Here is a 25,349-nt window from a genome sequence, read left to right as displayed (position 1 = left end):
GACTTGCAGGCCTTGCAAGTAGATTCCTTATGGAGGGGAGAGGCACAAGTTACACATTTGGTGGACATCAGTGCGTGGGTACTTGGCGTGGCAAAGAGGACAGAATTGGAAAGGCATCCATTCCATCACCAGGTGGACATGGTGCAGAGGGAACATCGAATGTGTGAAGTCTTGCCCCGTAGGGCGAAGGCCAGCGTGAGCCACAGGCGACTGAAGTCATCACAACTAAGTCGACGTCGATGAACAAAGGAGAGAGACTGAGGAAATCGCAATCAAAAACAATACTGATGGAAAAGTTTGGAAAGGACTGAGCGATAACGGTGTTGAACCAGAGGTGAGGAGCACATGTCCGAAACTGATGGCAGAAGAATACAAACTAACAATGGAGTTGATGACTATTCGCATTACCAGCAAGAGGAGGAGTCACTCTACCTTGTGACTCGAAAAACTTTCTTCAAAGACAAACAACTTACACACATCCGAATCCAACACTTGATGGCAGGATTGTGCAAAGCATGTGTATCTACAGCAACGCATGCCTCAAACATAAGTATTTTAATAATGACTGGCACATAGCTACCTTCTTCCACATATCTATATCTACAAAACAGTGTTTCAAATAAGTGTGTTCTGAGGAGCATGTAGCTGCCCTGTGCATGTCCTAGAACAATACATTGGTAAAGAATGTCAGTGTGGCCCCCATTCGTCCTAAAAGAGAGTCTAGAGTCTTGCTTCCTGTGCCCTGTTGGCCATCAAATAACTGTGTTCAATTGTTAATATTATCAACTTGCCAATAGGGTTTTCATAACCGCAATGCCCAAGATCTGTGGTGAGTGTCCCTTAAAAATTTATTAATTCAGCCTCAAGACTAGGTTCCTTGACGACTTTGCCATTCATATGAATTCTTTTGGCAAATAAGCTTATATAGGATCTCTGGCGGTGTACATCTGAATCAAACAGTGGAAAAATGAATATAAAATGGTGGTCATATCGTCAGCTTATGGTTATAAAATGGAGGTCATATCGTCAGCTTATGGTTGATGTGACAATCGAGCTCTGCATAGGTTAATACACACCTAAAGTAAGCAAGTTTTTTTCCAATCTTACACTTCCGGACTGAACACCAGATATCACAATTACGCACAGCACCTGAATCTAGAAGAGACTTCACACATCCAGAAAATATATTTTAACTCGGAGGGTTGAGATGGATAAGTGGAAAAGCCCACACATACACTTAGGGGGTTATTACAACTTTGGAGGAGGTGTTAATCCGTCCCAAAAGTGACGGTAAAGTGACGGATATACCACCAGCCGTATTACGAGTTCCATAGGATATAATGGACTCGTAATACGGCTGGTGGTATATCCGTCACTTTACTGTCACTTTTGGGACGGATTAACACCTCCTCCAAAGTTGTAATAACCCCCATAGTGTTTTTTGTAACAAATTTTACAGGCAAACCTTTTCTTTGAGAACAACAACAGCCATCAGCCACAGGGAAGCACGGGCAGCTTAGTTTGGCATTTCCTACAAGTTATTTACCCACAAAGGCAGAGTACGGCTGTTGATTTAAAACATCGTATTGCAAAAGGAAAACACAAACCTATAAGCTTCCTGCTCACTTGAGTTCTCAGTAAACAAGCAATGTCACTTAACACTGCTACATCCCATGCTGTGAATCCCTGACATAGGTGCAGGTCACTAAATGTAAATGCTCCTATAGTAAAATCGATGACACTTCCTCCTGTGTCCACTGAGCAGTGCACCTTCTCAGGCAGTTTACCTGCGAAACTCCTCCGCTTTGTCAGAGGCAGAGATTTCTGTAACTGTTCCTTTGGGAACCTGGAGAAATGGGAATGCAAGCAAAGATGGTCAGGATGACAGCAATATCATAAATACATCCATTGTGCACTAGAGATCAATAATATAAAATCTGAACTAAAGTAATTCCAAGATGACAGGGTCATTATTATTTGTTCTGCTGTAATTAAAAGAACTCTAATAACCTGAATCAAAGCATTTTTAAACAGGTGACATCCTAAAAATGGCTAACGGAACCTCGAAGACCCTCTAGACACTTTTCATTTAAAATTCATTAGTCTGTCCACATAGGGCCAATTGCACCCAGAGAGTATATATGTCTGACTTGTGGATGAAATTGCCATTGTCATAACGACATTTCAGAAGCAGAGGATCAGTCAGCCTCTGCAACCTATAAGGGAATAATAGAGGCTTCAAGTCTTCAGTCGTTTCACAGTACCACTCCGAGTCCCAAAATGAAAAGAAAGGATTACTTGAAATCAGAAGGAATGGCACACAAGAGATTCACCTCTTGCACTGCACTTTGAAGGCTTCAACTTTGATAGTGGCCTAAATATAATATGATGTAGTGGAGATTTACAAATTGTCAAAATGTTTTCATATTATTTATTGTGCAATATAAATCCACACATTGGGCATAAAGTAAATGTATACACTACCTCCTTCTCCAGCCAATTGAACAGTTCACAAAGGGCAGCAGCATCTTTAACCTTTATTAGAAAGTAAAAACACAAATGAAATTGAATTAAAGTAATGACTCCTATTTAAAAATCAAAATTATATAAGCAAATTGGTTATCATTTGTGGCAAAACAGAGTGACAACAACACTACAGTCAATTGACTAGTCTGGAAAACTGACAACCACAGAGCGCTTACTACAGACAGGGTGGAGTACAATTAAATTTTCAGTAGGACACGGTACAATACTTAAAATGAAACAGGGAGGCTCTAATACAAATACATTTACATTTAGGTTAAGGGCATGATTCATTCCAGGGGCTCTATCATCTGAAAGATTCATGTAGGAGTCTTAGCAATCTGTGATATTGCCTCTTTGACGGCGGGTAGTTTTTTTTTTTTTAAGTAAAGAAGCAAAAATTACAAACTCATTCCTTGACATACAATTTAGATAACATAAAGAAGGATGATAATAAATTATGTTTAGCAGTTGATATTTAAGAGATCATTGAGTGGCTTTTGTGCTACTACAAAGCTGAACCATTTACTGGAATGATGAAAGAGAAATGAGTTACTTACTTGTAACTCCTTTTCTCCAGCACTGGTATCTTTCATATATTCACATACTTAGATCACGATGTGATCAGTATGCGAGTCCCCAGTAACTTTAAACTGCAAAAACCAGTGTAGTGCTAATACGGCCATATACCTCAGTAACATTAATTGTTTAGTAGCACATCCACCTGATTTGAAACAACTTGAAATTCAGGTAATGCGGTGAAAGTGCTGAGCTCTCAGACTTCAACTAGAAACCGCCTTAGCTCAGATTCTCGCAACACAGGTAAGAACAGTATTTTATGAAAGAAGTGAACCTCTGACCAGGGAGGAGGGAGATTCACATGTGAATATATGAAAAATACCAATTTTGGAGAACTGGAACTATAGGTAACTCATTTCTTCTCCAGCATTAAATCATTCATATATTCAAATGTTTGAATCAGAATAACACACAGTACCTAACTTCTGAATAAAGAAGGAAGCACGCTCACTTTATTGAAACAGGATGCATAGAACTGCTTGTCCCACAGTAGATTCTGCTGTCCCATTTACCTCTAGACAAAAGTTTTGATGAAGACATGCCTGATTTCCAAGTGGCTGCATGGCAAATGTCCCGCGACGACATTCCACCATAAGGTGTCACTGTGACGGCCATGCTTCTGGTGGAGTGTGCCCTCACTCTGCTCTAGAAGAGAGGCTTAGCTTTGCTGTGGCAGAAAGTGATACAGGCAGGCAGCCAACGTGCGAGGCCTTGCTTGGATAGAAGGCGGCCTGGATGAATGGGACTGTTAGAAACAAACAACACATCTGAACATTGTAAGTCCTTAGTTTTGTCCATGTACAACCTGGTGCACCTGCGGACATGTGACAAGTGTAAGGATATCTCCACAGCAGCAGCTGTATTAGGGAAGAAAGGCCGCAGGATAGCAAGCTCACTAAAGTCTGTAGGGACTTTTGTCATAAATCTGGTTTGTAGAATCTCCTTGTCTGTGGTGGAGAGAAGATACGGCTCCTTTATAGTGAATAAGGAAAAGTCTTCTGTGCTCTGTAACCTGGAAATTCTGGCTACGTACACCCTGAACGTTGTAAAGTACTTGTTATCTTAAACAAGTACAGTAACACTTGATGGGGTCGCATGGAGATTGGGCTGTGGTCCTTTTCTTTGCAACACATGCAGAATCTCTTCCACTCAGCATTGTAGGTCTTCACTGTAGATAACACACATGCCAGCACAACAATATCTCTGTAGTCTGAAGGGATATCCAGATAAGCATCCTCAAAGTTATCAAGAACAATGCCATCAGATTTAAAGATTGTCTCTCTGCTATGACTGGAAAGGAGCCTCAGATGGTTCTTCAACCGAAACAGTTCATTGTACCAAAACTGTCAAGGCCATGATGGGGCAATGACGAATTAGGGGAATAGCAGAATGGCATAAGTGAAGACATTCTATCATGTAATCGAATAGGCATTAAGCTCGGACCCCAGTAGAGCAAAATTACTAGAGTAATTTTGGCATTTCTTGTTCTCCAGGGTGGCAAACACGTCATTAGTTGACTGGCCCAACTTTAAAAAAAAATGCATTCTTCTTGGTCCTAATGGCGTTCCATTCATATGGCTGAGTGTGTCTGCCTGGTCGTTCCGGCATTTTGGAAGATGCTCCATTGAAATGGCCATTTCTTTGAAGTTGACCTACTACTACAGCACCCTTCCCTCTTCTGACAGGAAAAGGGACCTTGTTCCTTCTTGTTCTGTAATGCAAAACACTGAGGTTGTGTTGTCCATCCTGATCAACACATCGTTTATGCTAACCCGGAAAGAACAATTGAAGGCCCAGCATGATGGTCCATAACTCCAAGAGTTTACGTTGAGTTGTTTTTCCGCGATTGACCAAAGGCCTCTTGTGGCCTGCTTTGCATGTGGCCTCCCCAACATTCTACTGGCACAGCTGTCATCATGATTATTTAGTTTGTGGAAAGCTTGAATGGAAGATCTAGTCAGAGAGTGACAGGGAACCTCCACCACAACAGGCCTGTGTGAGCCTTCAGTTGACTTGCACAGTGTTGTCCAAAGGACCAGTCCCCTGCTTGCACTGGTGATCTAGTTTCTGCTACATAGGCCTCATCTGAAGTCTGCATTAGGGAACCAGTTAAATGCAAGATGACAAGAGATTTAAGATGGATCTGTATGTCCTGATGAGTAAATTGTGATGGAGCAAAATACCTTTGACTTGGCCTGAAGTTTAGTGATTCCTCTGCTAGGAATGCCCCTAGGAATTGCAATAGTGGAACAGGATAGATGGAAGCTTTCTCGGTATTCAGAGCCAGTCCTAGTTCCAGAAATAGGCTGATGTAGGCAGCTGTACATGCACAAGTCTCTTTCTTTGATGAAGTTATGACGACCAAGTTGCCCAAGTATGGATATACTTGATGTCATTGCCTTTGAAGGAAGCAGTGGCCTGCGCCAGGCTTCCTAGTAAATGATTTTAGCCTGAATGGAAGCAGCATGAATTGATAGTGCTTCTTCACCACAGTGAATTGCAGATATGTCTGTGTTTTCAGTGTATTGGAAAATGCAAATATGCATCCTGAAGATCATGGGAGGTGAGGTACTTACTTTCCTGAAGCATAAGAAGGACTAAATTGAGGGTTACTATCTAGAAAGACTGTTTCGTCAGGAACTTGCTCAACTTCTGAAAGGCAAGGACTGGTCTCCACTGGCACTATTTTTTCTTATCCAGAAAGAATCTGGAATAGAATCATTAGTTCCTCTGTTTGTTTAGGACCTTCTCTATAGCTATTTCTAGGAGGTGAATCAATGTTGGTCCCGCAAATGCAGAAGATGTACTTTTTCTTGGCAGATGATTGTGTGATTTCTGTAAAAATAAAAAATAAAAACTCCAGAGTTTGATGTGAATGCACTATTTAAAGCACATAGCAATCTGTAGTGATTGCATCACAAGTGGGTGCAAAAGCAGAGATTCTTCATTCGAACGGAATAATGAGGTTGAAGGGGGCAGGGAGGTCAGTTGTTGAAAGCTCTCTTTTGATAACCCTTGGATTATCCTCACAGGTGTTTTTTTCAGTAGCCTCAGCACTGGTGTCTGTTTGAAGAGTAGCCTTGCTCAATGCCGATTGTCTTGGAGGGAGTATGGTCTTCCTTGGACTCTGTACTGGGATAAACCCCATCAATAGGCTTGGAATTTCAAAGCCACAAACAGAGGAAGAAATAGGACATCTGTACAGTAATGTTCCTTGGGAGTGTGCCAAGCCAGTGTCTATCTTGCTATTTGGCAGGTCATCATCAGCATGATTCTAAAATAAAGTTTGGCCATCACAAGGCATGTGTGAAATCTTTGCTTGGCCCTCTGGAGAGAAGTGATCAAAGCCATCCTTTCCTGCATAGAACTGCTGATCCTATGAGCTGACAGAAACATTCATTGCTGCATCTGTATATGAGGTGGATGTATTTGTACTTTCTCTTACAATAACCTTTGCTTCTCCTCTTTTGTCCTCTAGGATGAAACTGACGAGGAGCAAAATGCTGTGCCACATCTGGTGATCATACTGTCTCAGAAAGGCCAGCGTATTCTTTGGTTTGATGCAGCCTGTAGTCATCGAGTTGATCCTGTGCCCCACGTTGTCAATGTGTCTGCCATTCCTGTCTAGAAGGGTTGACACTGGAGTGACCGGTTTCCTTGATCTACCATGTGCAGGAGGCATGCTGACCAATGCAGTTTTGGGATGCGCTGTCTAGCATGCCAGCGCAGACTTTGGCACTCTGTGTCTCCTCTCCAGATGAGGCACAACTGCCTGAACTGTGGCTAGCATATGAATCCGCTTGAGACCTCCCAACCAGATGTAATCATAATCAGGATGGATTTAGTCATTTAGCAAGGTTGTTTCTTAAAATCATCTGCTGTTTACAGAATTCATGGAATGATCAAACTTTTTCGCTGCTGTTTCCAGAAAGGCGTAAAACGAGCGACGTCATTTGAAGACGAGTCAGGCCGGTGATTTATCACTGTAGGAAAAATATAAATCATGTCATTGATCATTATGTGTATTACCATACTCCTATTGTTCCCAAAGAAGTTTAACTTATTCGTCCCCATTTGACATCCCGTCAGCATCAGAAGTGCCTTGCTCCCCCATGTCACTAGAAGTCCCTGGGATAAGTGGTGGGAGAGGTGCAGATATCTTATAAGGAGGAGGTGGCAGTTGGGGTGTTGGCACGAGAGGAGGCGGTATTGGTGGAGGATGTGGAAGAAACCTTTGAAATGTGTCCAGCATCTTTTGGAACATGTTCATGAATGACAATGGAACGTGCATCATCTGTAAGTCCCTGTAGGGATGTTGTGATTAAGGTCGGTCATTGCTGCTAAAGTGACTTTCTAGTGTATAGGTCTGGTACTGATATACATATTTGTGTTGATACCCCTCCTCATAAGGCTTCTCTTCAAATTCAGATACATAGAATACATTTAATTGAGTGGACTAGAGGCTGTGTCTTATGCTTGCTCCTGGGCATCGGAGCCAGTCTCCAGTTCTGTATGCAGTATCTTTACAGAACTCTTGCATGCAGAAATCTTCAGTGGTGACTGCAGAAAAGTTAAAGACTGTAATGTAATTCTTGTCGACAATGTCTTCGTTGGTGGGGTTATCATCGTCAACAAGTTGGTTACTGTTTTCAACCGTGGCTGCGCTACTGCAGCCAGCAACATTTTCTACAGTGCTGTCAATATTCGACTAGGGTCCCGTCATCAACAGTGTCTTTTTGCATGCCAATAACAGTGCAGTACCCATCGATGGGATGCCTGTCACTGCATTTATTTTCAATAGTGGTGCTGTGGTAAACAACAACTTGGGCTGTAAAGTCTGACTAGATGTCAAAATAGCATAACTTTTGCACATTTTGTTGTGATGCTCCTCTCCATTGTCTATGCTATATCTGAGGAAGCATCGTCTGATTGGAGGAGGTGGCTGTGGACAGTCCTGAAGTAAATTTCAGCTGAGGAAGCATCATACTTTTCCTTCCCTGCACTGCAAGTGGTTGGTGGGGACATTTTCACTGAATCAATCGCAGAGGAGGGAGCACCGCCTTTGGAATAGAGAATTTTAATCCTCTCATTATCTATAAGGTTCTTTGAGGGTCAGGTTTTACATATGTCACAGCAAACGCTTTATGAGCAGGACATAAAAATGAATTGGACATTAAGATCATCAGCGTAGCTCTTCTTTGGACCAAAGCCTGAGAAGACTTAAAGAAGCTCTTTTTGTTTTTCTTCAATGCCTCAGCCATATCAGCAGTTGGTGAGAGCTCCCCCCTTCAGCAGTCCTAAGGTGAAAACTTCAAAAAATCTACAACAAAAAAAAACTCCATTTGTTGAACGCTGAAGATCATACTGACAGAAATCCAAAAGGATGAATTAATGATTTAAATGTGTCCAGTATATTAGTTATAACACAGGTCAAAGCAGAGCTCTTTTCAGGGTCTCCCTCACACATAATGTGCTATACAAATCTAAGCTTTGGTAGCCTCTGGGGGAGTAGGAGAGCTCAGTATATCCCCCTCATTAGCTGAGGTTCAGGTTGGTTCAAGTGAGGTGGATACACTACTACACAAACACTGCAGTTGAAGCCTATGGCCATTTTAACAGTGTTTACTAATATTTAAAGTTATTGGGGATCCCGGCCTGACAACAGGGAATGAGATTTCTGAATTCAAACCAAATGGATCTCAGTCGGATGTAGGTACCTGAAGGACGCCAGCTGATGTGATGGCGGCTTCTCCAAAAAAAGGTCTAATCTTAGCAGGGAAGCAGAGTTCGGTTTTGGCATGGAAGCTCCCATGAATGTAGCCATTTAATCCATGCTTGATCTGTCTAAACAAATAAACTTACTTTATGGGGTCACCTTTTTGATTCAGACTAATCCTCAGCACACAAAGAGAAAGCCTGGCTATGAATCTTTTCTTTACATTGAACTGAAAAATCCACTAACTGTGTATGGGCTGACTCAAAAGTGCTCTGGTTTAGTCCTGAAGATCACTGATGACAGACAAAATACACACAAAAACTCAAACAGCAATCCAAGATACCCAAGTTCAGGAAGAAACGACTGTTTCCATAGCCCACACCTCCTTATCCATTCAGCCTAAAGGCACTGATTCCAATAAGCAGTTGCCACATTTTAGGCTTTAGGACAACATATAGGCCCTCATTACAACCCTGGCGGTAAAAGCTGCTTACCGCTGGGCTGACGGCTGCCAACATACTGTGACGGCGGCGGTAATCCACCACGGGTATTATGACCCACCCATAGAAATTCGCCACTATACAGACACCCACACAAGTCTGCCAGACCAAAGGTCAGTGATAAACTGGTGATAGCAAAACCCACACCGTTACCCCAACAGGAATACGCCCACAGTATCACAACCCACGAATCAACGCAGCAGTCTTTCAACCGCGGTAAACCATTGGCGGTACACACCGCCACGCTCAAAATACACACACACTTACAAAACTACACATTTGACAATTCAAAATACACACACCTGACACACATACATACACCACACCCACACCACTATAAAACAAACACCCACATTACCCACAACCCTTTACGACCCAAAAAAAAAAACAAATGCGAACAGAGAGAGACACAAGCCAGGAGCACCCACTCAATCTGAGCCACAGAACACCAGCACCCATACACCATCCACGCAACTCACAGCACACACCACAACACAGCACCCCACACATCATCACACATATCACTCACACCACATCCATGGCACCCCAAAGACACACCAGGTTCTCAGAGGAGGACCTAAGGGTATTGGTGGAGGAAATCATCCGGGAAGAGCTGCAGCTATTCGGATCACAGGTGCAGCAGACATCCATTGCAAGGAAGATGGAGCTATGGTGGAGAATCGTGGACAGGGTGAACACCGTGGGACAGCACCCCAGAACAAGGGATGACATCAGGAAGAGGTGGAACGACCTACGGGGGAAGGTGCGTTACGTGGTATCCAGACACCAGATTGCTGTACAGAGGACTGGCGGTGGACCCCCACCTCCTCCCCCACAACTAACAACATGGGAGGAGCAAGTCTTGGCGATCATGCATCCTGAGGGCCTCTTAGGAGTAGCAGGACGACTGGACTCTGGTAAGTCAAATCTTTACTACTTTATCCCCCCCCCTACCTGCATGCCAGCACAAACTCCTACCTACCGCCCCATCGCTCCACCAACTCAAATATACCCCACTAACACAACCCACCCATCCCACTACCAAGCACTGTATGCACCCCCAATGCATGGACACCCACCACAGACCTGCATGGACATCCATCACCACAGCATGCCCAATAGAGAGACTCACCCAGCCCACAAAATCACCACTCACACAAGTCAAAGACGACAGGGAAATCACATTCATAGAGGGAAACACAGCCATGCACAAAATGGCACGCGCAGATACATTGACAATGCATTTTTCTCCCAACAGGACCTCTATCCAACGTCACCGGAGAGGAGGTGCCAGCCACATCAAGCACCCCCCCAGAAGAGGCCCACAGTGATGACAGCAGTTCTGCACGCCTGGATCACGATGACCAACCTGGCCCATCTGGGACCTCCGGAAAGTCGGTTACCATGCCACAGTCCCAAACCACCACTGAGCCTCCCCCCTCAGGAAACACCACCACAGCACCCACCCAGCGGGCCCATGCCACTGTCCCCAGGACACGTCAATCAGCAGTGTCCACCAATACAGGGACCCCAGGCAACCCCCCAAACGTAGGACGATCAGGGGCCTGGGGTCAGTGGCAGTGGGCATACGGTTCAGGGGACAAAGGCAGAGGACAACAGGGAAGCTGGGAGGACTGGTGTGCGACAGGGGGAAGACAGGCCCAGGGAACTGATCCTCCACGAGGCACTCTCAAACATCATGGGAGCGTACCACTATTCCCAGGAGACCATGGGCCAGGTCGCAGCCAAGTTACAGGAGACCCAGCTGCTGCAGGAGGGATAGTACCTGGGGATCAGGGAGGACATAACAAAAATATACACCATCCAGGTCACCATTGCAGGGGTGCTGGCTGACATGGGCTGGACCATGAGGGAGGCAGTGCCACAACAACGGGCGCCTGACACTAGCCAAACTGAGGAACAGCCTTCCACCTCCGCCGGCGCTAGTGGACAGGAGGCCCCGCCACAGGACCAACAGGCCACCAGCACCACACCCCCTGCAGAAGGAGAACCACCCCGCAAACTGTCCCTGCGATCCAGGCAGAAGACAGAGAACATTGAAAGACCCCCACCAGGAAATAAGACCCTCCTGATTGTCACCCTTTTGTCCCACCTTGTCACCCTGTCCACCTTGAACTGACATTGCTCCACTTCCTATGTCCCCTTGGACAATGCACCTGTGATACCAATAGACTGGACTCTAACTGGACATTCCTCCACCATCACCCCAGCCCCTTGCACATACCCCCATACTTATTGGCACAAAAATAAACACCCTTGAAACAAATACCATATTGGAGTCAGTCATGAATCGATAAATGTATTAGTACATCATTATCAAAGCACTGCAATGTATATGTACAGTGAAAGGTACTACAGGATGACCTTTGGTGGGCAGCAGTACATATAGCAGGAGTCAGAATGGGGCACACAGATCTGAGAATAGAGAATCCAAAGGGTACAGTCAGTGTCCATAGAAGGAGGGTAAGAGACTGCCATGTACAATGTCCAAAAGATTACTGAGGGGAACAAATGCCACATGTGTACCATCAATGGCACCAATGACGATGGGGATATGTCCGAGGGCATAGAAGTCAGCTTTCACTGTGGCCAAATCTTGCACCTCGGGGAATACGATGTAGATGTGCATGTGTTTCAGCAAGGTAGACAACACTCTGGACAACACGTTGGAGAACATTGGCTGAGACATTCCTGATCCCATGGCCACTGTAGTTTGAAATGAACCACTTGCCAGGAAATGCAGCACTGACAGAACCTGCACTAGATGGGGTATTTCTGTGGGCTGGGGGATAGCTGACATCAGGTCTGGCTCCAATTGGGCAAATAGTTCTTGAATTGTGGCACGAACAAGTCTGTATGTGATGATAATGTGTCTGTTCTCCATTGTCGACAGGTCCACCAGGGGTCTGTACACCGGAGGATGCCGCCATCTCATCATCTGCCTCAGCGGTTGTACCCTATGGAGGAGAACGGTGAGCAGAAGGTCTTATTTCCACATAAAATGCACAACTGTTCCTGAAGTTAGGTCACAGAAGCAGTATATGAAGTCGAGAGTCAGTTGATGGTCCAATGTCTGCTGTGACGCAGTTAGGTGCAATGCCATGTGCCCCCCTGAAATGGCGGCTGCCTGACCTGTGAGGAAGGACAAGTGGAAATGAGGTAAGTGCGCTGCTGTTGCGCACCGTCTTGGTAGGTGGTCGATGACCGCTGCACAACTTCACATTGGTTATCACTGGGCCCTATAGGTTCCAGGAGCCAATGGCGATGTACGCCAGCGGTGACGGTATGCACCGCTGCGGACGTGACTGCCATTTTCTAACTACTCACTCACTTGCTACCTGACCGTCAACAGGAGAGGACCTACACTGCAAGTGCTGCTGTGACCTGAGTCTGGAAGCGGCAATGGCTACTGTGTCTGGGGAAAGGGCCCCTGCCTTCACTGCGGAGGAGTTGGAGAAACTGATGGATGGGGTCCTACCCCAGTACACGTTACTCTACGGTCCTCCAGACAAACAGGTACACTGAGAGCATGATGTGTGGGCAATACATGTTTGGAGTGGTGTAGATGTAAGCCATATGTTGGTGGGTGCTGAGGCATCCTGGCCTGAGTGCTGCATGAGAGGTGGTCAGTGTGTGTGTGTCAGGGCATGGGTGGGAACTGGGGGCAATGAGTATGCCGGTCCGGATGGGTGAGTAATTTCCTTTCCTCCTGTCTTTTCCCTCTATGTCAGCGCCCACCAGAAAAAGGGTATTTGGCATGCCATCGCCAAGGAGGTGCGGACCCAGGGCTTCTATCACAGGCGGAGCACCCACTGCCGCAAGAGATGGGAGGACCTGTGCCGCTGGGCGAAGAAAACGGCGGAGGCCCAGCTGGGGCTGGCCTCCCAACGTGGACGGGGTGCCCATCGCACCATGACCCCCCTGATGTTCCGCATCCTGGCGGTGGCCTATCCTGAGCTGGATGGGCGCTTGAGGGCATCACAGCAGCCACAAGGGGGTGAGTACAGATTCTGAATCCTGACTTTGCGCGCTTTAGAAGTTAGCTGGGTGGGGTATGTGGGCTGTGGGTGACCCTAGGCCCGGGGCGATCATGGCTGGGTAGGTCCCTTGTGTGCAGGCTCTGAAGCACTCTAAACCCAATGGTGTAAGGGGGCATATACAACTGGGCAGGGTCCTGTGGGTGTCAGGTGTGCAGATGCTGGCATTAGCCATTGTACCCCATGGGCTTGTGACTACCTTAGTGACTGGTTGGGCATGGCCTAGTGCATTGGGCATCTCCCTGTGTGTTGTGTACGCCAGCGGTAGTGTTGTTGCTGGCATTGACCAAGTGTATCCTCTGTCTCTCCCCCCGCTTTTTGTTTTATCACCCTGTCCTTATGTGCATTAGCATCATCTGGCGGAGGAGCAGAGGCACCGGTGACGGAGGGAGCTGCATACCACATGGCCCATGACGGTGAATCCACTGAGGGTGAAGGCACCAGTGGGACGGAGGTCGAGGGGAGCACCACAACGGGGACAGGAGGGGAGACCAGTGACAGAGACTACTCCTCCGAGGGAAGCTCCCTGGCGGTGGCAGACACCTCTGTGCCCACCCCAACAACAGGTACAGCCGCCACCCCCCCTACCAGCACTGCCCTCCCAACAGCCCCTAAGCATGTTTCCCGTGCCCGCTCACCCAGGAGGGTGGGCATCTCCTTCGCCCCAGGCACCTCAGGCCCTGCCCCAGTCAGCCCTGGTGCCCTCAGTGAGGAGACTATTGACCTCCTGAGATCCCTCACTGTTGGACAGTCAACCATTCTGAATGCCATCTCGGGTGTCGAGAGGCATTTGCAACAAACAAATGCATACCTGGAGGGCATTCACTCTGTCGTGGCGGCCCAACAGAGAGCATTTCAGGCTCTGGCCTCAGCACTGATGGCAGCCATTGTCCCTGTGTCCAGCCTTCCCCCTCCAACTTCCTCTACCAAGTCCCAATCCCCTCAACCCCAGCCTATCCTAAGCACACCTTCAGACCAACAAACACCCAAATCAACACACAGAAGTGGCTCAGGCAAACACAAGCACCACACTTCACCCCACAGGCACCATCCCCATGCAGACACACCAACATCCACTGGCTCCACTGTGTCCCCCTCCTCCTTGTCGTCCAGCCCCCCCCAGTATCGTCTCCACTCACACCTGCATGCACTACATCCTCATCCGCTACGTCCATCACCAGCACGCCCATCACAACACACCCCTCACGAGCAGTCACCACCCCCACAACCATGCACACGTCCCGTGTCCTGTCCCAGTGTGTCTGTGAGCCCTCCTGCCTAAGTACACAAACGCAAGCACCCACCCTCCCACCCAACAGCCATCCACCTCAAAACAGCATCCAGCCCATGAAACTTCACCCAAACTCAGCAGAAAGACACCTCCTACAACCACTCCCACTTCCTCCACTCCCAAACCCTCTCCATCTTCCCGTCCCAGTGTGTCTAAAAAAAACATTTCCTTGCGAACTTTGACCTCTTTCCTACGCCTCCCCCTCCGTCCTTCCCCTCGGGCCAGGGTGTCAAGATCCCAGGCCAGCACCTCAGCCACCGATTCGGTGTCTGCTGTGGTACCTGCAAGTCACAGGGGATCAAAGGGGGCACCCGTTAGGGCTGCCAGTGTGCCAGCGACCCCTGCAAAGGACCAACCCATTCTGCCACCTGCCAAGGTGAAGAGGGTGCCAGCAAGCAGCACGGCCAAAAAGCACAACCCACCCAGCAAAGCCTCCTCCAAAACTGCATCTCCCAGTGCAAAGGTCCCAGCAGCGTCTGGCAAGGTGGGGAAGGGCAAGAAAACCCAAGGCAATGCACTTCAGGCCTCGGAGCCTCCAGGTGAGGGACTGGTGCCCACCATAAGTACTGACAGCCAGCAACATGTACCGCGGAAGGCACCGCCACCTGCCCCGCCACCTGCACCGCCACCTGCACCGCCACCTGCACCACCGCTGCCACAACAACAGTCAGCAGCATCATCCCCAGTGGCCAGCCGTCCAAGGCTGCAGGAGAGAGCCTGGTGTCTCCCTCCACTGCTACCAGCACCTGCACCACAGCCTGCACTGGCAGCATCTCCACCGTAAGTACCGCCATCTGCACCGCCACATGCCCAGCCGGTGCCACTACATCTGTCATCAGCAGCATGCCCAGTGGGCAGCCGTCCGGGGATGCAGGAGGCGGCCTGGACCCACCACTTGAAGCCCCACCACCAGCACCGGCACTACCAGCAGTTTGCAGCTTAAGTCGCCGCAGGATGGAGTATGGCTCTGCCTTTATGGAGTATCATGCTACCTGTTCCCTGCACATCTCGTGCCTCAGACACCCAGGTGAGGGAATGGGAACTGCCACACCCCAGGTGCAGATTCACTGGGCACAAGGCCCCCTCCAGAACCAGTGGAGATATGCATCCACTATCACTTTCCTTGGCAGGATGAAGCAGACTGGGCACAAGGCCCCCTCCAGAACCAGTGGAGGTATGCATCCACTATCACTTTCCTTGGCAGGATGAAGCGGACTGGGCACAAAGCCCCCTCCAGAACCAGTGGAGATATGCATCCACTATCACTTTCCTTGGCAGGATGAAGCAGACTGGGCACAAGGCCCCCTCTAGAACCAGTGGAGATATGCATCCACTATCACTTTCCTTGGCAGGATGAGGCACAGTGGACACTAAGCCCCCTCCTGAACCAGTAGAATATGTCACCCACTTGAGAGACTGTGGCTTTTCACTCCCCAGGACCAAGCAGAGGGCAAACCACCCGCTTGAGAGACTGTGGCTTTGCACTCCCCAGGACCAAGCAGTGGGCAAACCACCCACTTGAGAGACTGTGGCTTTGCACACCCCAGGACCAAGTAGTGGGCAAACCACCCACTAGAGAGACTGTGGCTTTGCACTCCCCAGGACATCGCTGTGGGCAGGTTGCCCCCTCCAGGAGCAGTGGCGTAGTACCATCTTCTGGCTGAGGTGCCCCCCCCCCCTTTTACCCCTGAGGTGCCTGTGTGTTTTCGACCTGATGCCCCTGCAGTGTTCTCTCCGTTTTGAGGCAGGAGTCCAGTGTGGGCTTCGCCCATGTTTGTGTGCCCACTGGGCCACGGACATTTGCAAAGGACAGTGTATGGCCTTCTGTCATATTGTAAACATTTGTATATACTGTTGTTTACAATCGTTAACTTTATCTGCATATTTCTAAATATCACTATTTGCACTCAATTCCTTTTGTCCTTGCGTTCTTCCAGGGGGTTACAGGGTGTAAATGTAATGTTGCTGCATGTTTTTGTGTGTATGGTTTTGTGGGTGAGGGTGGGGGTGGGGATGTTGAGTGTTGCGTGTATGTGTCACTCTCTTTTTCCTCCTCCCCTCCCTGTGTGCTAGATGCAGTACTCACTGTGGTCGTCGCCGCCACCTTCTTTGACATTCCTGGTGTATTGGCAGATACACCAGCGTCGGCAGGAGCTGTAGTTCGGGCTCCATGGCGTCCTGGTTCTTCGTTGAGTGTTGAGAGGTGAGTTGTTTCCCTTCTGTGTACTCTTTCCGCCGTGCTTGTGATGGCGTTGGTACCGCCCCAGAAAAGCTGGCGGATTGGTGGGTTGTGATAGGGTGGGCGGTACACTGTCTTCCGCCTGTCTGTTGGCGGTGACCGCCGCGGTGTTTGTTGCTACCGCCGTGGCGGTCTGAGTGTTAAAGTGGCTGTCTATGTTGCCGGTTTCCGCCGAGGTCGCGATCCCATTTTTTTTTTACCGCCGGCCTGTTGGCGTTATTACGGCCGCATTACCACCGTCCGCCAGGGTTGTAATGAGGGCCATATTTACTTACACTTTGCTTCTGAGTCAGCGTTGGCACGACTTGGGACAAGTAAAATGAGTGCTACAATCAGTGCCTTCTCCATTTCATCTATAGCTGGCTGCTTTAGAGCTAGAATGTTAACTAGGTCAATGGTTTGTAAGTGAGAAATTAATGCAGAATCTGAGAATGTGAAATATTTTAGTAAAATTACAATAAGGGGGTAATGTCTCCACCACAGCACTCCTGACTGGTATCTGGAGTGTCGTGCTTGTAACCCAACAGAGTTCCAATATGAACAGTGTTGAGGCAGGGATTCATAAAGGGTACACCACAAACATCTCTATGCGTACTGCACACCTAGCAAAGGGTTTGCTTATTTGCTTTTTTTTTGTCATGCGGTTACTCGCAAAACTGGATTTTTAGAACTTCAAAAATAAGAAAACATTGAGTGTGAAAATGATAAGAGACACCTGGTTGCAGAATTCAAGGACTTATAAAGAAAAGCATGCCTATGTTTATTGCATCAATTATGGGCTGAGCACATGAGAAGGAGGTTGCAGCAGTGCCTAAGGAGCGAGTTTTCTACCCACATGTGGTGGGTCAGAATACTTCAGGCATCTGTAGATGAAGCAGAGGCTGAAAAGTTAATCTTGCGTGACAGAACAGCAAGAGGAAGTTTCCAATAAAATACAAGATTAACAAGTTAGTTACATTTGGTAATGATCTTTCTGGAAGATACTCTATCTAACTGCAGATATCTCATATTGTAAATAACCCCCAGACATCAGACTGGATCTGAACACTTTCAGAGCAGTTCTCTGCACGCTGCTGGGTGGCATCATGCAGCTGCACACCAACTTTGCTCCAGAAGTGACGAGTTGAGCTGCATGTAAGCTCCAACCTTATGCACTGACGTCAGCTGCTTTCAAGGCTCTGTGTGCACTCAGATGCAGAGTCCATCTGCAAATTCGTATGCCTAGACTGTAGATCTCTAAATTGGGACCTTTTAGAAAGAAAATAGTTGAGTTAACAGAAAGGGGAGATGGAGGGTCAATGAAAAATATGCAGTTAGACAGAATATCCATCAGAAAAATTGTTGCTAAAGGTAAGTAACCTGTTCTTCTGATGAATACTTCAAACAGATTACTGAACTTATGAATAGATACAATAGCAGCACCTCTGATGGTTGCGGTATGTGATCTGGCTCAGACCAAATGTTGCAGGACTGGGGAACAAAATGCCACTCTTGACGGACATGACTGTCAAGGCAGTAGTGCTTCGAAAATGGCTGCCTGTCAGATGTCCACGACAGGCACTTAGCATGCTAACATAGTGGTAGCAGCTTTGGCCTTAATGGAATGAGCCTGCAAAACTTCTGAGGTGGTGGTATTTTGATGGAGCATGGCAGATCTTTAAACAGAGAACAATCCATTGAGAGATGGTTCGTTTTCCACTGTTTTACATTTCTTTGCTCTGGAAATACCTACAAAGAGCTGATCTTCCACTCGATTTTTCTTGGAATGATCAATATAGAAACTCTATGCTCTTTAACGGTCTTTAATGGAGCCTGTCTTCCTGCCTAGACGGATGAAGTGTAGCAAAGAATATCAGAAACATGATGGTCTGGCCAACATGAAAAGGAGTAACCACTTTCGGTAGAAAGGAAGATTGAGTCCTCAAAACCAATTTATCAGAGAAGATGGTGGTATAAAGTGGATTTACACAGAAAGCCGATGTTTACACATCTATCCAATGTTATAGCGATAAAAAAAGACTGTCTTTAAGGTTAGATGTCTCAAGAGAGAACTGTGCAGTGGCTCAAAAGGGGTACACATCAAGAATTTGAGGACTAAGCTCAAGTCCCACGTGGAGAAGGTCGAGGAAGACTGGTAGCACAAACTTCTATATGTACTGGGACTGCTACCACCACTCTTATGATCACCAGAGGGCACTGGTGGGTTCAGAGGGGAGCACTGCAAACTGAAAATGCTCCTAGCCCACCATAAACCGTAGGCAGCACTTATGGACCTGCAGGACAGTGGTGTGAAAATAAGCGCCCTTAAGAGTCAACATCCAGTCTCAGGGGTCTAGTGCAGACAGAACCTGGACATATTGAACTTGTCCTTACGCAAGAAGACATTCAGCGGGCTAAGATCTGAAATAGGACGAAGGCCACCGTCCTTCAGCAAAAGGAAGTAGTGGAAGTAGCAACTACAGACCGGAACCCTCGCTATGGGCCCTTTGGGGAAAAAGGCCTGCACTTCCTGCTGTAAGACTGACGTCTGGTCCTCTGTCAGCCACCCTGAAAGCGGTAAAATTTGAGGAGGGGTAGAAGTGAAGGTGAGGGCCTCATCCAGATGGTCAATCTGGAGGACCAGTTGTCTGTTGTGATGGTGTGACACCCTTGGAGAAAATACCAGATCCTGCCTCCGAAAAAGCTGCACGTTGTCCCTGCTGTCCTCATTGTCTGTGAAACTGCAGTATCTGCAATAAGAGGGCAGAACAGCCTGTTGTGATGGAGGAGGGGTCTCATGTTGACAGACAGGAAAAACCTCTTTAGCTGCCACGGACAGGTGAAATTGCCTTGTGGGAGCAGAAAGGCTAAGGGAATGTGCTGAGCCTCTGCTCTCTTTGAACCGTTCTAACTGAGTTTGCTTTCTCCCCAAAAAGGCAGGACACATTAAACGACATCCCTGGAGAAGCCTGTGGACTCAATCTAGACATGGGGTCAGAGAGCCACACATTTACGCACGGCATGTCCTTGGCAATCAGTCATGTCCAGTCCTGAGGGTATCATGAATTTCACTGCATTATTGCCACCCTGAATAGTTTGTGAGAGATTCTCCAAGGTCGCTTGTAACGTCCAGTAAAATTTGGGGTACTATATCCCGAAAGGCATGGGCATAACGGTCAAGGAGACAGCAGGCATTTAACGAGCTTAGAGCAAGGCTCGTGGAGGAGAAACTGTCACATGGTTGGGAGGATTGGAAGGAAAAGCGTCTGGGTTGACCCTCCTGGTAGACACCTCTAATACCAGACTCTGAAGAGGGATGTTGTGTTAGGAAGACAGGGCTGACAGCTGCAGGCAGTGGCAATGGTTAACCCATCTAATAATGGACAGCCACGAATAGAGCTTAGTCCAGGTGCCTATAAGGGTGTCAGAAAGTGTGTCGTTAAATGGCAACAGTGGGTCAGCTGGAGCATGCCCATCAGTTAACAGCTTATTTTTCACTTACATGGTTGGTAATTGTACATCTAGCACCTTAGCTGCTCTTCGCATCACTATAGCAAAAGAGGCGCTTTTCTCAATAGAAGGACTCAAGGGAGACACTTTTCCAGAATATTTGGAAGTGTCAAGAACACTGGCACCATGAAGCTGTTCATACCAATTGTCTTCATCATACTGGAGAACATAAGTGTCACCTTCATCATAGCTATCATTTTCAGAATCTGTGGCAAAAATATTTTATAAAGACTGCCCTACCATGTGGTAAAGACAAGGTATCAAACTCAGAGAGTTGCCAACCAGTTCTGCATTAGCCAGCATTGAGTACAACTCTGGTCGAGGTCGTGGCGGATTCAGTTTGGAGTTGCACAGCACTGTATGCTGTAGCAGATCATCACCCGCATAGACTATGCTGGCATTGGTATCAAAACAAGCAGAACCAGTGCAGGCGATTGTGGACCAGTCAAAACGGGGACAGGGTTTGGTGCCAAACTCACTGTGGGTTCAAGGAGCACAGATGGTACGGACCTGTCTGTGGAAGTCCTACAGGACATCCTTGCGGTCTCTTGGGGCCCTAAGGAGCACCAGAGATAGATGGTGAAGTCCCAAAGACCCGCAACATAGCTATCCTGAAGGTTTCTTCTTGCTGCAATGTCACCAACTGACCTGGAAATTCAGGGTGCATATGGACCAGACCTAGAATTCCATTTGATTTTAGATCGGGCACGACCAAGAAGCACGTTGACACTGTTGCGCCCTCTCTGAAGTTCAAGAATGGCAGGAGGGGTCCGTTTCCTACTTGGATTACACTTGTATTATTGTTCTTCGACTTACCCGAAAACTTTGACTGCAACAAAGATCTGTTGCGGGAATGACTTTGGTAAAGGGACATTCTTTTTTACTTTGACCGAAGAGTAGAGACTTCTTGTGGCTAGTGACAAAAGTTTGGCTTCAGGTTCCTGGATGGTCTTCTGGTTCATATGCGCACAGTCACCACAGGACCCAGAGTTGTGGTCCGACCCTAGGCACCACAAGCAGACTATGTGAAGGTACAGCACAACACCTACATAGTTTGAAACATGTGGTTTTAGGGCATGACATTCCCCTTGAACACTGGATAACTTTTGACAAATGTCTGGTCATGATCAGGGAGAAACTCAAAATCTGCGCCTGAAAGTGCGGAAAGGAACTGATGCGAGCGTGCATGGATGGCACTTATAAACGGCTCTGCTTGTCACTTCCAGAGCAAAACGAAGTCAGTGCTAAGCTGTATGATGCCACCCAGCAGCACCCAGGAGAACTGCTCTGAAACTTTACAGATCCAGTCTGATGCCTTGGGATTATTCACAACGTGGGGAATCTGCAGCTAGCAGTATCTAGCAGAAGAGGTTAATTTCTGGACTAGCTATTCTTTATTCCTAAAAACACATTTTACTGATTTTACCTATGACAATGGAGCTTTTGGACCTCAAGTCAACCATATATTAGAGAAATTGGAAAACAAAGCAAAAGGGAGCCATTTCCCTGTATTCAAGAGACATTGTCAACCAAAAAGGCAGAACTAGACTCACATGAGCTCTCCGCATTCCTTCTATCTCTGTTGAATTTTTCACTGCTTTTGCAATGCAGATGGGAGTGTATGCTGTAACATATCGATGCATCTGTTGTAAGAAGATAAAAGCATTACAGAAATTAAAAAGACACGTTTAAAAAGACCTTCATAATTACAGAGATGAAACATAAGTATTTGAATATCAGTTATTGAGCACAGAAATAAATATATTGTCAGTGGAAAAGTTCAAATTACATTTATTCAACTGAATTTTACATCCTGGTGTAAGAAATGGGGTCTCTGTTTGGCATTCAGTTTGCACTCTGTCCAAGGAAGGACCCTCACTCTAGTCAGGGGAACGGAGATAGACACCTAGGATAACCGCTGCTCACCCACTTGGTAGCTCGGCACAATCAGTCAGGCTCATCTCTGAGGCAATGTGTAAAGTATTTGTACCAAACACACAGTAATACAGTGATAACACCACAAAATGGGCACTACACAGATTTAGGAAATAGCCAATAATTATCTGAGAAACACAAAATCCAACGTACACAAGCAAAGTTATGAATTATTAAAGATTAAACTTCAATGTAGCACTTAGAAACTCAGGTGCTTTGATTTGGTGATATCACAGCGTTGTGACAGAGACGTTCCCACAATCTGGCACTAATGGTGCTGGTCACAAAGTCACATGTACCCCCACATACAGTATCTTGTGTGTAAGAGGAAACAATCCGGTGCAGTGAGTCGGGGATCAAGGCGTCGCTGGATCTGGTGCGGCATCGGTTCCGTGGTGCGGAGCAAAGGAGTCGGTGCGTTAGGTTATTGCTGCTGAGCTGTGGAGTTGAGGCGCAGTAGTGTGAAACGTTGGATCCATGCACTTCCGGAGGGGTCGATATCTGGCAGTCACAGCGTGGTGCGGCAAAGTTGGGTGTCACAGATGTTGGTGATACTGCACTTCAGGACTCATGGACTTCAGTGAGGCAGCGTCAGACTTGCGGGGTCGTCGCACTCTAGCGAGCACCACAACTTCAGTTGCAGTCAGCGTCATGGGATCCGCCAGCAGCGTCAGTTTGGAGTTGTCTGAAGTAGGTGCACTTGGTTCTTCATCAGCTTCTCCTTTCAAGGGCCCAGAGATTGGATTAGGCACCATTTGACAGGGTAGGAGTCTCAGCAGAGAGTCCAGGTGCTAGTATAGGAAGACTTTGATGGCCCTGAGACTTCAGAAACGGGGGGCAAGCTAAGTCCAAGAACTAGGAGATACCTCTCAAGCAGAAATATACCACAAAGTCTTTGTCCCCTTTCTCAGGCAGAAGTAGCAACTGCAGGATAGGTCAACAAAGCACAGTCACGGGCAGGGCCAGCAGGTCTCCTTCAGCTCTTCTCCTGGCAGCGGGTTCTCCTGAATCCTTCAATTGATCTAACGTCTGGGGTTCTGGGTCCAATACTTATACCCCTTTCTGCCTTTGAAGTTGCCCAACTTCAAAGAAAAGTCTCTGATGTTTACAGGATCCTGCCTTGTCCAAGCCTGGCTTCAGACACACACCGGGGTGTTGGAGACTGCTTCGTGTGAGGGCAGGCACAGCCCTTTCAAGTGTAAGTGACCACTCCTCCCACCAGCCTAGCCCAGATGGCCCATCAGGATATGCAGGTTACACCCCAGCGCCCTTTGTGTCACTGTCTAGTGGAGATGCACAAACAGCCCAACTGTCAGTCTGACCCAGACCAGGAATCTAAAAACAGGCAGAATCACAGAATGGTTTCAGCAAGAAAATGCCCAATTTCTAAAAGTGGCATTTTCAAACTAAATCTAAAAACCACCTTCACTAAAAGATTTAGGCCCTCATTATGTCCTTGGCAGGCGGCTACAGCCGCCTGCCAAGATCTGACCGCCGTGCGGCCGCACCCCCGCCGCGGTCATTAGGAGATCCCCGCTGGGCCGGCGGGCGGAAAACTGGTTTCCGCCCGCCGGCCCAGCGGGGATCTTGGCCGCAACATAGGAGCCGGCTCCAAATGGAGCCGGCGGTGTTGCAGCCGTGCGACGGGTGCAGTTGCACCCGTCGCGCTTTTCACTGTCTGCATAGCAGACAGTGAAAAGCCGCATGGGGCCCTGTCAGGGGGCCCCTGCACTGCCCATGCCAGTGGCAGGGCAGTGCAGGGGCCCCCAGGGGCCCACGACTCCCCGTACCGCCAGCTTTTTCTTGGCGGTTTAAACCGCCAGGAAAAGGCTGGCGGTAGGGGGACTCATAATCCCCTGGGCAGCGCTGCTAGCAGCGCTGCCCTGGTGGATTACTACCGCCGGGGCCATTGTGGTGGGAAACCGCCGGCCCTGGCGGTGAGACCGTGGCAGAAATGTCCAGGGAAGCACAGCCAGCCTGTTGGCGGTGCTTCCGTCATTTCAGCCCTGGCGGTCCTGTACCGCCAGGGTTGAAATGACCCCCTTATTTTTAAATTGTGAGTTCAGAGACCCACAAACTCCATATTTCTATCTCCTCTAAAAGGGAATCTGCAATTTAAGGATAATTAAAGGCAGCGTCTATGTTAGCCTATAAGAGAGATAGGCCTTGCAACACTGAAAACCGAATTTGGCAGTAATTCACTATCAGGGCATGTAAAACCCATCAATACATGTCCTACCTTTAACAATCACTGCGCCCTGACCATGAGACTGCCTAGGGTCTACCTTAGGGATGCCTTACGTGTATAAAAAGGGAAGGTTTGGGCCTGGAAAGTGTGTACACTTGCGAAGTTGAATTGGCAGTTTAAAAACTGCATACACAGACACTGCAGTGTCAAGTCTGAGTCATGCCTTCAGGGCTACTCATGTGGGTGGCACAATCCTTGCTGTAGGCTGACTGGTAGCATTTGATTTACAGGCCCTAGGCACCTCTAATGCCACTTATGGAAAAGCGAATTACACATACAATTTCTCATTGGGAGTTCTTGCACTTTAGCACTGGTCAGCAGTGGTAAAGTGCCCAGAGTAACAAAATCAGAGTCCAGCACACAGCAACAACCTGGCAAGAAGAAGCAAAAAGTTAGGGAAGACAACATGCCAAGGATGCCAGGTCTAACACCTGGGTTGACTCATACCATTTTAATAAAAAAGATTTGTTTTTCAAGAAAAGTATCTAGACTCAGTATTCAACAAACACAGACTAAGGGCCTGATTTATAACTTGGTGTCTGGGTTACTCTGACATAATTGTGACGGATATCCTGTCTGGCAAAATCTAAATCCCACTCAATGTAACGGGATTTTGAATTTTGCGGACGGAGTAACCGGTCTGCCAACTTCTAAATCAGGCCCTAAGATTCCTCTTGCTTAGCAAATATATCTTTGATTCCAAGCAAAGGAAAATAATTCCCTCATCACTTTATCTATTCCTAATTTCTAACCATTTTGTCAATATTCTAT

The 25,349-nt window shown here is 47.5% G+C and overlaps 1 protein-coding gene and 1 long non-coding RNA gene across 2 annotated transcripts in view; one reads left to right on the top strand and one right to left on the bottom strand.

Moving 5' to 3' along the window:
- LOC138300264 (uncharacterized) overlaps positions 1 to 6,615 on the top strand; it is a 191,993-nt gene extending 185,378 nt beyond the window's left edge. Inside the window, exon 3 of the long non-coding RNA XR_011204896.1 lies at positions 6,581 to 6,615. This is a non-coding gene — a long non-coding RNA (uncharacterized lncRNA). The remainder of the gene's footprint in view (positions 1 to 6,580) is intronic.
- Positions 1 to 25,349, bottom strand: part of XPNPEP1 (X-prolyl aminopeptidase 1) — a 433,587-nt gene that overhangs the window by 151,932 nt on the left and 256,306 nt on the right. The window contains exons 11-13 of the mRNA XM_069239428.1: positions 21,949 to 22,038; positions 2,485 to 2,535; positions 1,788 to 1,846 (exon numbers count right to left, since the gene is read on the bottom strand). Coding sequence (XP_069095529.1) covers positions 1,788 to 1,846; positions 2,485 to 2,535; positions 21,949 to 22,038 — 200 coding nt within the window. The remainder of the gene's footprint in view (positions 1 to 1,787; positions 1,847 to 2,484; positions 2,536 to 21,948; positions 22,039 to 25,349) is intronic.

This window comes from Pleurodeles waltl, chromosome 6 (genome assembly GCF_031143425.1).
Source record: "Pleurodeles waltl isolate 20211129_DDA chromosome 6, aPleWal1.hap1.20221129, whole genome shotgun sequence".
Taxonomy (NCBI): Eukaryota; Metazoa; Chordata; class Amphibia; order Caudata; family Salamandridae; genus Pleurodeles; species Pleurodeles waltl.
This window is presented reverse-complemented; position numbering and strand designations above follow the sequence as displayed.